The sequence below is a fragment of the Dendroctonus ponderosae genome, unplaced genomic scaffold (genome assembly GCF_020466585.1).
Source record: "Dendroctonus ponderosae isolate FM_Combo_2020 unplaced genomic scaffold, Dpon_F_20191213v2 Dpon_F_20191213_1, whole genome shotgun sequence".
Classification (NCBI taxonomy): domain Eukaryota; kingdom Metazoa; phylum Arthropoda; class Insecta; order Coleoptera; family Curculionidae; genus Dendroctonus; species Dendroctonus ponderosae.
Genome location: NW_026017110.1, coordinates 11,042,823 through 11,058,917, shown reverse-complemented (window position 1 = coordinate 11,058,917; position 16,095 = coordinate 11,042,823). Strand labels below are relative to the sequence as shown.

The following is a 16,095-nucleotide window of genomic DNA, read 5'->3' as shown; positions in this document are numbered from 1 at the left end:
ATCTTCAAGAATTGACAACGCCCCTAGAAGTGACCCGCGTCAATTTATGGACATTAATTATATTTATAATCATTATTATTGCTTGTGTTTACGCTATATTCAAAACTGTTAAAGAAAAACGCTCAAGAACACATACTTCCGAGCCCATCATAATTGTATAATTTAAATATATCTATAAAACCACACCCTGTGGGTATGTTTTTAGCTAAGCGCGGAGGAGTTACATTCTTGCAACTTGAATTGTAAGCATACATTAATCGAACACTAATCAAAGATCAGAACATGTACCGAGGTTACAATTACAACTCGAAACCAAGCGAGAATAGTTCATTTGTATCCTGCTTCTAATAAAGACCTTTTTTAAAAAGGCTTTTTGTATTGACCCACACGTAAATAACTCGTCACCTTTGATTTTTTACTGTGCCATCTATCTTGCTGACTGTCATTATACAGTGTGTTTCATGAATAAGATACTATGTTACACTTTTTCATGTCATTTTTACATCCTGCTACAAGTTTGTAGTAATTTTGTTATAGCAAATCTTATACCCATCTCTAACCGTTTCCTTTTTATTTGCGTTTGTTGTTGTATGTATAAATGTTGTTGAATGATTGATATATTGAGCCGTTCTCAATAATTCAATAATTAACGGAAGTTCTGCCAACGTTTTAGTAGGTTTATTTCATCAGTCCAAACACAACTATCAGCATGAGTTAACTATTTAAATAGGGTAAGACCGTTTTTTAAAAACTACAATTTAAATTGGTACAGAAGTATATTAGTTTGAAGTACATATAAGGAATGATACTCTTGCAATGTTTTTGTCGATGGTTTGTCGAACGAAACAATCGAATGGTTTTGTCTAAAAAATTGGGGACTGGTCAGCAGAGGTGGTACAAGCCCGTGACTTAACTCCTTCGTCCCTTAAATTCAACTGTACCGTTGAGTAAAGTTGGATTGGTTGCAGCTCGAGGGATCTGCTCCTTGTTTCTTCCTACAGATATTTTGGCAAAACTTCTTGTAGCTGTAATACACAATGGCTACTACTGCAAAAACATACATTAGAACAGTCCAGGTTGAAGGGTTTTTAGAAATATCGATTGGCACTATATTGGTAGGTTTTGAAGACAAAATTTGGCTTTGAAGATCTTGGAGTCGTTCCAGCTTCATATTGTCTAACTTAAAGTAGAGTTCCATGGAGGGAATAGAACTGGGCAATTCGTTGATGTCTGGGAAACGTATGGGCGGGCTGCGTGCCCGAGACGACTGCTTTCTGATAGCTGATAGTTCTGTCATTCATCGTGATATGGTAACTCTTGGGAATTTCAGCGATGTAGGTAGCAGTCCAATTCAATGATTCCATCTGTTTTGGGCAGTGTCGTTTGTATTCAGATAAGACAAAATTGAAGCAAACTGTCCACACCACAAGGACAAATGTGCAACACAATTCAGTTTAAATTATATAATATTATTAGACGCAAATGTTTTTGTATTGTTTCGAAACTGCAAATGTTTGGAAAACTTTTTGCAGCTTCAAATTATGGACAAAACCGTAATAATAATTATTTCTACGTCTTTTTTTAGGATATTTTCCCGAACTGAAAAAGCGAAAGTTTATAATCATTTATTTGGAAAACTCTTGTATACTGGGGTTTCTTCGCTTTTAGGTCAATATTTTAAAACAACACTGTCCCTAAACAGACAAAGCGCGTTTTTTCTTACGGTTTACTGTAAAATACTGGCAAACTGAATCTTTTATGCAAAAAAAATTATGATATTGATTTTACAAGAAAACTCGCCGATTTTCTTTGGACTCAGTTCTGTTGCTGGGATCTAAATTACTTTTTTTAGTTGTTTGAAAAAAGTAGTAAAACGTTACTCAGAAAAAATTTTAACAACCCTTTTCCAGATGTGAAAATTCCAGCCTCGTCTCTCGTAAAACTTTATCAAATGAATTTTAACTCATTAATAGATGAATTATAACTTGTTAACTCAAAGAGCGGCAACAACTCAATAGCGCAACTCAACACAATATTATCCAGGCCAATACGGAGCATGATATAATCCTATGTAACGTTCAATATCCTAAGCTCATGTAAGAAATAAACTAAACGAGCAAAAATCTCAAATATTTGTGGTCAGTTCATTGACAGTCTTAGTATTGTCGAGATGGAAGTATATACTTCTAGGCCAAAACAAAAATGAAAATTGGCAGCAGTTAACCCGTGACTAGAGAGGTAAATGTTTTGCCACATAGCTGGTGAGGTGGAGTTTGTCAATCTCCAACGGCGAAAACGGCGATTCTGCTTAACAAAAATTGTTCACTATTGGGTAACCTTATTTATTATTATTATTTGGGTACATATTTCTAACAACAGGAAAATAAGAAATATTTAGTACAGAAAAAATAGTAAAAAAAGTTAATTGTTATTAAAAATTGAGAAATTTGCAAAAAACTATATCAGAAATACGGCAGCAATGTTTTTCATACCTGTTGTTTCGTAATTATTTAAAACTCCGGTAACCATGGAATTATACAGACTGACAATAAGATAGACAAAAATAAACGGTAAATTCAATAAGATTTGTTGACTGCGGAACGTACTTTCGAAATGTCAACCTGTTCTCATAACCTCGAATATTGGTGTTTAAAAATAAACCATACAACACCATACATTTGAATGGTTAACCCCAAACAAGCTAGTGCCTGTGTAATCTTCTTAATATCGACTCTTATCAAGCAGCTTCTCGTATTCAGTTAATTAATTCCTGCTCCATTTGTATCTCCTTGTGCTGTGTGTATCGTACAAACGTGGTAGGAATGTRGTCGTTCCTCGGTATTTATTCGGTGCTTGGGAAAGTGTCAGTTATTGTGCTCTGAGTACCCCCTGGAAGGCCCTCACTCGATTATGTCAAATACTTGTTCCCCTGTGTCTGGAACCCGAACATCAATTGTCGTCCACTATCTTCCTGGAACCACTCTCCTCGCTTTTGTTGTTATTGACAAGGGCTATCCACCTGTAACTATCTGTTAATGACAAAAAAACATTATTGCCGCATTCACTTTTCATCAAAAAATTGTAGAAGAGACCCTTTTTGATATAAAAAGTTTTCGTAATTTGAAGCAAAGATCGTAATTTATCTTTTTGAATGCTTAAGTATTCCAATATGCTACCAATTAAACATGGAACAATTTCAAAATAATGCTTAATAACAAAGTTGAAATTCGATCTTCAACTGTTAATATCTTCTAGAAATTTTGGAAAAAAAAAATTTCCATATTTTTCTCGTGCTCCCCAAGGGAGCCTCTACCACCCCTTAAAAGGAATGACGCCAATTTTGAATCACCCTGTAGAATGAAATAATTACAAAAAGGCGAGTAGCGTGTCCAAAAATTTTAAGAAATACAAAGAAATAAAATTTTAACAAAATCGTATAACTAGTAAAGTCTGCCAGAACGCTAGTGTGTTATCTGTTGAGTTTAGATCGGTTCAAAATAGCTGATTCCACTTTAAGGGGCGTTTCCGTACAAACCAGACAATCTGTCTCCAAGAGATATTTCGATTTTATGAATGAAAGAGCTTATTATCCATAAGACAGATGATTACAGTGCGATTCACCTGTAACTATCTGTTAATGACAAAAGCATCATTGCCGCTTTCACTTTTCGTCAAAAAATTGTAGAAGAGAACTTTTTTGATATCAAAAATTTTCGTAATTTGAAGCAAAGTTCGTAATTTTTCTTTTTGAATGCCTTTGAACATGGAACTATTTCAAAATAATGCTTAATAACAAAGTTGAAATTCGATCTTCAACTGTTAATATTGTACCGTGGATGGCCGAGTATCAAACTCTTTCTTCAGCTTCCAACTTTTATTCCACTCGGTATAACTTTAAATACGGAACAGGAACACACTTGCTTCAAAATATACGTCAACTTCACAAACAATAACAATAACAAACGGAAAACTCGGTCTTCCGACTCGCGGGGCGTAACCTCTTCTGCACTCAGTCGCTGCTGTCACTTCACTCCCCCGTCTGGTTCTCGTCGTCACTTATATAGTTTCCTAGTCAGGAAACCCAGACGGTTCTCGAAATCTCCCGTCCAGGTGCGAAACTTCCCGCTTTTCAGTGTCATATTTGACAGTAAATGGGGCGCAAATGGGGCTCCCATTTACTGAAATACGATGAATTATGATCCCCCCATTCCAAACGTGAGTACCCCAGGCCATTTCCGTCACAATATCTTCTAGAAATTTTCTCGAAAATATTTTTCTCGAATTCCCCAAAAGAGCCTCGATCACCCTTTAAAAGGAATGACGCCAATTTTGAATCACCCTGTAGAATAAAATAATTATAAAAGGGCGAGTAGCGCGTCCAACAATTTTAAGAAATACAAAGGAATACAATTTTAACAAAATCGTATATCTAGCAAAGTTTATCGACAACTCGTATAAAAATCGTAAAATTACACACATACGCCAAGTATAACTTAGCGCGTTGTTGACACCGATAGAGTACTGATGCACAACTGACCGAATGCTATCCTGGCGGTATTGGGCTTCCGACCATTTACAATCCGTGGCAAAGATTGGAATGCATGGAGTTAAGAAAACCCAATCTGACCAGTTACGGATTACATTTGCAAGTAGAGTGTCTAAAGCCATTTCATCAAATCTTCTATCTACAGAGGTGGTTTATACATTTCGAGCAACTATTTAAAATGCGAACCCCATTAACGTAAGGAGTAGGTTAAAAAAAGAAAAGGTTATTTTGGACGTCCAAATTGATAGGCTTCGTAGCTCCGGCTGATCCTTTCGGAAGCATGCCTCGCGGCACGTAATGGCATCAATTTTATTTCAGGACATTTATTTTCCTTTTCGCTGAAATTACGTATTTTGCCAGAGTGGCTTTTCTAATCGTAGCAGAAGCAATTTCGTTTTTAATTCCAGTGTTTCTTCGAGAATTGTGTTCTATGCTGCTTGGAGGACAGATATGTTTTTGAGCTTGTGGTTCAAGCAAACCAGTTTACAGGAAGTAACGTTCTATTTGCGAAATTAGCCAGTAATAAGACAAGGGACAACGTCAGGCCGTTTAATTAAATCGTATTTGCAGGAAGAGTTGAAATTAGTACCTTGAACTTTTGACATTTCATTTAAGTTTATCAGGTCTGTTTGAACCTAATTGCTTTATGGACTGCTAGTAATAGCGCGAGTTCAATGTCTTTAATTGTTTACTGTTTCACTAATTATTGTTTAATTCTTAAATACAATATTTCCGGTTTCTTCAAATGTATTCACCAAACTTTTGAATGCTTCAAAGCTCGGTTTTCCTTCACTATTTGGATATTGGGCAAAATATACCCTCAAAATATATTTTAGAATCATATCAACCATTTCTTGGGTGAAATATTGTTCTTTTAAAACAACCACTGTATTACAATCGGGACTGCATCAATTAAAAGCATCTATTGACTTAACGTATGACACCTAATATATTATTAATTGCAAGATGGTTGATTTTCTTGGGAATTCGGTTTGGATAAATTCGGATGGATTAATATATTATTGACTAAGTACTTGTTTCTGCTGTGGTTTCTTTTATGCTTAAATCATGCTGATCATAGCTGAACCGATAGTAGGTCTTATTTTGATAGAATAGCTGGCATAAGTGACCATATAATTCCTCCCTCCTTAAGACGGAGAAAATAAGGATTTTTTCTCGAAGGTTTTCAAATTTGTGTAAGGAAATACATCCATTAGTTATACTGAACTTTTTAAGAGGATATGTGATTAGTTTTCGTACATCTTCCAAGTATTTTCGAATGTTTTCAAAATGTATTTCTTTTATTTGCAAAAGTTCAATTACTTCTCTTAGTTTTTCATGGAACACAGTCTGGGTAAGTGTCAGTCTTAATCTGAATGTATCAGGTTCTTGAGAGTTAACATTGAGCTAGAAAAATCAAGCAATGCATGCTTGATGAATTATTTCTTATGCGTTTTAATTTAGACATTGAAAATAAAGATGTTCTGGTTTTGGTGGAATGACCCATATTGAATAATCACCTAATTGAGCGATTGAGAATTTTTCGTAACTAATTGGGATCATTGGAAAATTATTTCTTAAATTGATTGTGTGCAATACATAGGATTCACTGGAGTTAAAAAAATTTCTGAACATAGCAATATTTCTTCGGTTTAGTGGCAACAATCTTTCTTATAGATTGAAAGATTCAGCCATTGATCATAATAAATGGATACGTTTCAAATACATTATTTGTTCTTTAATTGGAACAGGCTATAAACGATAAAGTGTATAGACTTTACCTGAAATTAAGGGAATTGGAATACAAAATTTGACTAGACCATTGTTAATCGTCACATCGACGTATGTAACTTTACGTAGTTTTAAGTACTTGTCGAAAGGGAATCGCGTTTCAGAATCTGATTTAAAAATTATCTGTAAAATTTTACGATATTTGAGAATAGTGTTATGCATTAGCACTTCTGCAAAGTTAATCGCTGTTTGAACCTTTGCTTGAATATCATTAATTGAGCAAACATTGCAGCCGCTTGTCTGGTAATATGATCAAATACGTCGCAATAGAAGTAGACAACTTTATTTGAGATGCTGTGGATTTGGTATTGAATTTATTTTTTATTCAGCTTAATACTAGACAGTTGCGCATCAATATATTTGGGTAAATGTAATGTAAATTTTAAACAAACGTTAGGGTTGCTGCAATTGCGGAAAATTGGAAATTGAACTTTTGCAATACAGTTCAGTGGCCCGAATTACTGCAAATTTTTGACTTTGCATCAGAGTTACTCAAACTGGTGATTTAAAGAACTGACAATGTCGCATTTTCGGAAAGGTTGTTGAAATACACTCAACGTAGCGTAGTAATATATGGGGTATTTCATTAAAAAAAAGTTAGTAATTTTTATTAAAAATTCGAACTCGGTGTATATTAGTACATTATTTGAAATAACCAATTAGTGACACGCCACCTTCCGATATCCCCAGTTGAATAGTATTGAGAAAAGGTTTTTTTCAGATTTAGTACAGTGTTGTGCCAAATATTAGTCTGTTTTCGACTTAAAGTTGCATATCTCCTTATATCATAAATTTCCTTACTTTCTGTGTGTTCTATAACAAAAAAACATGAGTTTTATTAAGCGCAGGATTTGGAGAATATCCTGTATAACGGAAAAAACCTGAATGGATGGACACTAATTAAGTTAATATCGCATGAAAATATCATTCAAAAATTACACTGCAGTTTGCCGTAATCTGCTATCCCGTCTTGGCTGCACCACCCTGTAGGTAATTATTCTACTTTATCCCACAGCGGTTTGCAATGCATTAGCATGATTAGCATCGATTTAGCGTCCTCTGTTTTTCCTGACCTATCTAGTGAGTCAACGATTGTGTCTCAATAGCCTGATAACCAGCTGACTGATTCTTCCGAGGAACAGACAAGTGTTCAGTTTCTCTCCCTGTCTCTCTAAATCTCTCTGTCAATCCAGCACGACCCCTCTCATGTTAGGCTTTTTTCTTTACACTTTGTCACCCTGCACGTCGAAAAGTATTAACTTTCGGATAAAGCAGATTTGCCTGAACCACAATATTTGTCTGTAAATTTTGCCATATGAGTTCGAAACCACCCTGTATTTACTCAAAAAAGCCTTACCTTTTTATAGTACAATTTTAAACAGTATTTAATTATGAATTCTTACTAGGTACACAATTTCTAAATATTTTTTTTTATTAAGACATATTTCGTTTCATCATCTAATTGAACTTTTTTTTAAACTGAATTGAGAATTTTAATGAAATGAATGTTATATGTGTGTTTTTACACAATAATTTTTTTTTTAATTTTTAGTTGTTTTAATGCAATTACAAAATGCATGCTCCTGCCTCTTTTTGGAGGGCGCTTATAACTTGGGATAGTTTCATTCTTCTTTTATTGGGATAAGTAGTTAATTTGTGTTGACAATGAMATGGTAAATACCGTGCTTTGTTTCTAATATTCAAATATTTATGTTTATACGAGATTTGCACCATTATTTCTTATCCCAAGGAGCTCACCGATTGCTTTCGATAAATTAAATAAGCAGACTTTGTGAATACCCGGCCATTATACAGTGTGTTCCGTAAACATCTTAAAATATTTTAACAGCGTGTTCTTTTAATCATTTTGGAGGGGGGTCTTCTGGGGAGTTTTTGAGGTCTCATTGTTGAGATATTTTATTTCCAAAATGGCGAAAAATATTAGTTTTTGTTGTTTTTACTTAAAACGATTAAACATTGAAACTTCAATTTTGTAATTATTCTACATTATAAGCTAATTGAGTGCCATTTTAAGGTAGTGTTTTGTGGTTCAGTTTACACTCATATAGGGTAGAAATGTGGAACCCCTACATTTGTTTCGTTCAGAACTTTTTGGTGTGTACTTAAACTTTTTTCAGCACATTTCTTTTAATTACTACCAACTTTTTAATCTCTTATTGTTTTTCCTAAAGCCACTAGTTTGCCCGCAAGAAAAGAAACTCGTTTTCTAAGTAACTAAGTGACTTTTTTACAATACAAAAAATCAAATATCTTAACAGTGAGACCTCAAATAAAAAAATTATCAGGAAGACCCCTCTAAAATGACTAGAAGGGCACACTGTCAAAATGTTTTAGCATATTTACGGAACACCCTGTAATTGGGTAAAAGTTAGGTTTCAAGGCTTAAGCATTTCTTTCCAATAATCCATATTAGAAGGTTCTTGATAACTATAAGATTTTCAAGACAACGCTTATAATGTTATTGAGCTTAACTTTTTTGATAATGTGAGAAAGTAGGATTTTCGAAAATTCTTTAGGGTTTATTCACATTTATTATATTATTATTAATCAATAGGCTTAATTTGAGAAACTTAGGGTAATGCAATTGTACTTAATTAAATTCCCTTCATTTGTCAATACGTTATGCGATGTGCGTTTTCCTCTTAGCTTAAATTATAGAAATTCGGCAATTTTTGTTCTTTTTTTCGTTGTTGGACGATTTTTGTTTAACCCCCTTGCCGTTGAAATAGTTTGTTCTGTTTCAGTGATTGGCTTTACGTTTGATAGGCAATAACTGTAGCCGTGGTTTGAATTTATTGAAATTGAGAACACGTCTTGTCGTTTCTACCGACTGTACCATCTATGTTACGGCAACTACAGAAACCGTTTATAGAAAAGGTCTCTTTCCCTAAACATACATGGTGATTCAAAATTGACCTCATTCCTCTAAAGGTGTTGTCTGGCAGTGTTTTAGTAATCTGCTCAATTAACATTACGTAAATACATATTGCTTCGTAATTAATAAAAAATCCAGTAACCATGGAATTATACAAAAAGTGACAATTAAATAAACATGGATGAACAGTAAATTCGGCAGGATTCATTTAATGTCGGACTGCACTTTTTCAAAATGTCAATTATTGTCCTCATAACCTCGAATTGATATGTTGACAAAAAAATATAAATTTGAGTCTTTAACTCCAAACAAGTTAGTACCTGTGTAATCACCTTATCMACTCTTATCGAGCAGCTTCTTGTATTCGGTTAATTAACTCCTGCTCCATTTGTATCTCCTTGTTCTGTGTGTATCGCACAAATGTGGTAGGAACGTTGTTCCTCGGTATTTATTTGGTGCTTGGGAAAGTGTCAGTTAGTGTGCTCTGAGTGCCCCTGGAAGGCCCTGATTCGGTTATGTCCAATACGTATTTCTCTGTGCCCGGAACCCGAACATCTATCGTCCACTATTTTCCTAAAACCACTCTCCTCAATTTGTACCGGTGTTCAGTAAGCCATTAGTTGAATGTGTGCAACTAATGGTGTGTTGAATACGCACAGCACTAATCTTACATACGTGGTGGGAATTTAGCCCTTCCCCGATATTTATTTGGTGCCTGGGAAAGTGTCAGTTGTTGCGCAATGCTTCAGTGCCGCTGGAAGGCTCTGCTGCAATTATGTCCAATACTTGTTCCTCTGTGTCTGGAGCGCGAACATCTATTGTCGTTCATTATCTTCCTAGAGCCAATTTCTAGTGTCTTTAGCCCATTGTTGGCGTGAGTTCTTACACTTTCTGCTAGGTTACTGTGACATTTCCTCAGAACTAATCACATATCCGCAAGTTCCTGAAAGGAGCTTCAAAGTAAGTCTCAGTTTGAAAAATGATTGTTATTATTGACAAACGCTATCTACTGTAACTATTTGTTGATGAGAACAAATATCATTGCCACTTTGGCTTTTCAACAAAAACATTTTTAAAAACTTTTTTAATATTAAAAATTTTCGTAATTTGAAGCATAACTGGGACAAAAATTACAAAAAGTTCGGACCATCTTCCCTTTGTGTTACCAGAAAACCGAACCGTTAGAAATGAAACTTCCGGACCTCGAAAGAATCCTTAGTGGAAGAAGTGGTCTCTTGTATTCCAGTATGGAGCGACTGGTATATGTAAGTAAAGTGGCTCAGGCAAATGGCTGGAAATTACTTTCAAGTTTGCAAAATGGCGGCTAGAGGGCGAAATTGCAATAYCAAAGTTTAAATACGTATTTTTAGCGGTTTCAGATAGGCTAAGGTAGGTTGGAAGTACCTTCATTCTATTCTTTTAACAAACTTTCAGTTATTTCTTATGGGAGTATTATTGTTCTAGCTAGTCAAATAAAGTGGTGGGGAAAAATCAAATAACGGTTCAAAAAGTTGTTAATAGCTCCGTAATGGCTTAACCAAATTCAACGCTTAAGTTGCAATTGAATAGCTCTTGATTTACATTAACACCTACTATAAAATATTGGCCGATATCATTGCCACTTTGGCCGCCAGAGGGCGCCTTATAAAAAGTCGTCAAACTTTATCGATTTTCTTAAATTTTTTAAATAAAATTATATATAATTTTTTAGCTGCTTCGAAGGAGTATAAAAAAATAAGCAAAATAGTGAAAACCACACACCGATATATTGGTTCTAACCGAAGATATAAGCAATTTGACAATAACAATGGTATTGTCAAATTGCTTATATCTTCGGTTATAACAAATATATCGGTGTGTGGTTTTCACTATTTTGCTTGATTTTTTATAGTTTTTATAAGCAGCTAAAAAATTACATGTCATTCCATTTAAAAACGTTATTTGACTAGTTAGAACAATAATAGGAGTATTATTGTTCTAGAAATAACTGAAAGTTTGTCAAGAATAGAATGAAGGCCAACCTACCTTAGCCTGTCCTAAACTGCTAAAAATCCGTATTCGAATAATCCGTATTCATTTCCCTGAGCCCCTTTACTTATATATTTTTTTACTTGAAATCGATACGACTGATAGTTTGTGAGACATGGCCGACCACCTCTCTTAGTGGCCCACCCTGTACAGTAATTTTTTTTCTTTTTGAAGAATTTCAATATGCTTTCAATTAAACATGGGACAATTTTAAAATAAGGCTTAATAACAAAGTTGAAATTAGATTTTCAACTGTTATTATCTTCTAGAAATTATCGAAAACAAAATTCAATACTTTGTCCTACTCTCCAAGTGACCCCTTAAAAAGAATGACGCCAATTTTGAATCACCTTGTATTGTTCAAATTGCAAAAATGTGAAGATTTGCGAATCGCCTATGACGCCCTAGTTTGACGCATCACTCTAGATTGAATACTTCATTGAATTGTAAGAGCCGACGAAATAGAACTAACAGTCCAGACTCCACAAACCGCCGTCCACACAAAATGTCTCACTAACGGAATCACATAAATCACTGAACAATTCGTAAAATAATGCTGTGTGCCTGGAGTAAGCGTCAAAAACTGCGTCAAAGGTTCACGTGCTTTGGATATTTAAAATTTCCTAATTTGATTTATTAATATTTAACTAATAGGCCGGGTCTAAAACGTCTTGCAAATTTGTCTTCCCAGTCGTCCGCTGTTAAATTCCTCTTATTAATGGCTTTGTGGATTGTCTTCTGCCATTCTATTTTGGGTCTGCCTCTTCTTCGTCTACGCATTTGTAGCCAACAAATAAATAAAAAATTTTAGAATTTGTTTAGTGTTGATGTTGGCATTCGTTGTACATGCCCATACATAACATGTTAGGTTTTACCACTTACGTACTGATCCCCATCCATTCGCTATTTTACTACATTATTCCTAATTCGATCCTTTCTCGATATACATAAATACTTTCTCCTCTCTTCCCTCTCCAGTACTTCCAGTCTATTCTTCTGCGTTTGACTTACTTTCTGCCTCTGCTCTATTCAATAAAGTGCTCTTTATCATTGTTTCGTGAATTGTTTTTGGCCTGAAGATTTGTTTTCGATATCTCTTTGACTCTTGTCAATTCCTGTGATGTCGAAAATGGAACATCCAAGTATACGTATTCTTGGCGAGATGGAATTTGTTGCCAATTGTCAAGCACCAGATTGTTTGCACTTGTTAGATTGTTTTGCACCTCTTTAAAATGTATCCAACTAGGTTTTTCTTCTTAGGACGCCGTCTCCCTACGAAGGTTTGCGATCTAACTGGCTAAAATTGTGCGTGAAACCGCACCTCTGAAAATCCGTATAGATGTCTGTCCGAACCTTAGGCACAGATCCTTCAGCCATGAATTCTGCCGCTTGCTCACAGATCGTTTGCCCTCGATCTTTCTTTTGATCACGAGTCGAAGGATCTCGTGCCGCTCGTCTTTCATAATCTGTTCGATGTATTGGAGCTTTCGCTTCTTGATGGTGGCGATCAGTTCTTTGTCTTTGCCCATTCTCCTCAGTGCTTGCTCGTTGGTCACCCTTTCCATCCAGGATATACGCAGTATAGGGCTTATAGGGAAGTTTATGTCCTTACTTACGGACAGCACTTGCTCCACGACCTGGCTGTTAACTTGGAGGATGTGTTAAATTAATTTGAATTAATGAAAATTAAACATTAAATTAGTTTTCAAATTAATTTAATGTATTGGTGGTGTCTTGGAGAGCACAATCACCTTGGTCTTGGCAACGTTCATGTGTAATCCGTACAGTAATTCAAAGTCAAGAAATTGTCATTCAAAGCTGAGAGAACTTTCAAGAATCGAACGTGTTATAAACGTTAGACCCCTAATTTCCTACGAAAATTTTAAGCGTTCCTAGAAATAATTGATTGTAATTTTGTTTCAGATTGGATTAACAGTCTTTCTGATGGTTTGGTTTGGTCTGGGAAACTACTGGATCTTGCGCATCAAGTATCCCGACTATACACCAACTCTGTTCGAACCGAACAAATGGTGCCACCACACACTCTATGTTTTCGGGCTTGTGCATCTGTGTATAGTGTATTCAATGTTGGGTATAATAATTGTTCTGGTGCTAGTCTTGGCGCTCTGTCAGATTCTCGGATGCCAGTGGCTCGGTCCGTCTAGATATAAATAGCAAATTCCCCCCGACTATTTCGAGTTGTGGGATTTGCCAAGAGCTTATCGCCATTAAATGGCTCTCCTTGTACAGTTGAATTAAGTAGTTCTAATTAAATATTACTTTCAAAACAGACAAGGGACTAAATTTTGAAATATAGGAAAAGCTTTTTATTAATATACATTTTGAACAGAGTTCTCTTTAAAGAGCCTCTGCTTCGATTGACAATATTTCAAGACCGTCAACCTAAGATAACAGTATAAAATCAAACATAAATAATATTATTTATCAGAATTTTTTAATCTTAAAAACGTAAATATTTTCGGCAGCATCAAGCTTTTTATACTGTATGATTATACCTAAAATATCATAAATGCGTGTTTTACAAATACTTATGAAAAATGTTCCGGCATATTGCGCTGAATAAGAGTCAATAATATTGGGTGCATAATATCATGAAACTGGCGAACAGGTTTTATATTTTACCAGCGAAAACCAAGGAAAGGAGCCTGCACAGTTTTAGTTTGTCTTAGAATTGGGTAACGAGCAGTAAACAACCAAAATTAATTGTCAGAAAAAGATACAGTTTATACTTACTTCACGAGCAACGAATTTAAAATTAGTAGGATGAAAATCCATATGTGAATTATGACAACAAACTTATTTTCCATAATTATCTTTAGTAAGACACTGCCGAATGAGTTTTTCAATAAAACTCAAATTACTACACGGTTCTAAATTACGCATACAGGAACCAAGATAGTAATTTTGTTTATGTGTTTTGATCAATTATCATTTCAGTATTTCCGAGTAGAATAGAAATTAGTTTATATTATTTAAATATGGATTCTAAACATCGAATAATAACCATTATGTACATAGATGGCATCAGGAAAATATTCAGAAAAGTTTGCTTCATGACTTATAATAATTGAAAACAAGCAAAAACGAATGAATGGCCAATCGTTAATTAATGGGACCTATTTCTAGACTTTATCCAACCCTGTAACCTTTCAAATTAAGAAAGTATCTTAAAAATGCTTTCACGACCAGCCATTCCTTTAAATTGGTGAGTTCCCGGTATTTTTCTCTGAAAACTATTGCTTTAAAGAGTTAATATTTTGAGTAAGCCACTCGAGCTTGTTCGAAAGACTGGCTGAGGCGCGCAAAAAATATATCCACGACTCCCGAAAAACTCATCAGTTTTAGAAACAGGTAAATCATTATTTGTATAAAAATAATTACTTTTAAAATTCGACCTACGCTCTGATGATGTCAACAAGGAGTTTTAAAAATTGTGTTGTTTATAAGTATAATCGTCAAAGCAAATTTTCTATATAAAAAATTGATGAAATTCTGAGGACCAACAAAGGACACAAAGGTAAGATGACGCGCAATCTGTAAAAGCTATTTTCTGAGCATCGTATTAGGTATCGTATCTAATAATAGATTTGGTAGTAAAAATCCCCCAGCATGATGGATTTGTAAGAAATGGAGAGAACATGGAACTGTAATGCGCGTGATTGGCGCAGGGTTACTGAAGAAAACAACATAATTAGAAGACGCTAATCTCATCGCACATCTTCAGGAAAACCTTTTTTTGTCGGCTGTGGGAGCTGCATGGATTGACGAGAACTGTGCAGCGTCGAGTAAGTAAGTAAGTAATAATTCGAAGTGAGCACTTGGGATGTCGTGTCGCTACTCCGAAACCATTTTTAAGTCAATAAAATAAACAAGAAGTAGTTGGATATGCCATGGAGTTGTTGATAAAAGAGCAGAATTTTTTGAATACTGTGATTTTTAACGGCGAAAAAGTGTTTCAGTCCTCACATACTGTTCAAGTTTGAGTTGTTCGGCCTCCAAATTCAAGATTTAATGAAACATATACAAGAAAACGTCAGAGCAGTGGAATATTTTTCGTCAACGTCTGAGCTTGGATAAGTAGCCGCGGACCAGGAGTTTGTCGGAATATTGACGGCAGGTTGAACAGCAAATCTGATAAACTTATTAGAAAACGTTCCATCAGCAAACCTATGCTGTTTAAGCAGCTGCAGCCCTGTTTATAAATCCAGAATAGTGAAAAATTSGTTATTTGAAAATGAAATATACTGTTTACCCTGGTGCTCGAGGAGCCCTGATTAAAATCCAATAGAGAATGTGTGGGGATACATAACTAAGAAGATGCACAGAGAAAAACTGCTGATGCAAAGGCCGCAAAACTGCCATTATGGAGAAAACTTGAATAGACCTGGGGTCAACTAACACCATAATACAGTAGCACCTTAACTTGTTTGATGCCCACACGCCAGAATTAAATTTTTAATGCTAATGGGGCAGCAATAAAATATTAGTTTTTAATATATCTTGTTATCATAATTGTTTTCAGATACCTATTGTTTTCTCTTCTGTTGTTCTCAATACTATTTATGTTAATCAATTAACGTATCATGATTATTATTAGTTTTTAGATTTTTAGAATAGAATTAAGTTTCGAAAATAAATTGTTTGCTTTTGTTATTTATTGCCCAGTTTCTGAACCATTTTGTGACATAGATACGTATATTTGACGTATTTTACAAATCGTGATTTACCAAAATCGGGAAAAATCGCCTTTAGGACTCGTCTACTGCGTCGCCGACTATGTTCGTGACACAAATACGGTTAAAACCAGCAGCAA

The 16,095-nt window shown here is 34.9% G+C and overlaps 1 protein-coding gene across 2 annotated transcripts in view; it reads left to right on the top strand.

Moving 5' to 3' along the window:
* LOC109533577 overlaps positions 1 to 14,628 on the top strand; it is a 56,061-nt gene extending 41,433 nt beyond the window's left edge. For both annotated transcript variants that reach the window (XM_048670244.1, XM_048670243.1), the window contains exon 12: positions 13,185 to 14,628. In XM_048670244.1, the coding sequence (XP_048526201.1) occupies positions 13,185 to 13,436 (252 nt within the window). In that variant the 3' untranslated portion in view covers positions 13,437 to 14,628. The remainder of the gene's footprint in view (positions 1 to 13,184) is intronic.
* Positions 14,629 to 16,095: the final 1,467 nt, after the last annotated feature.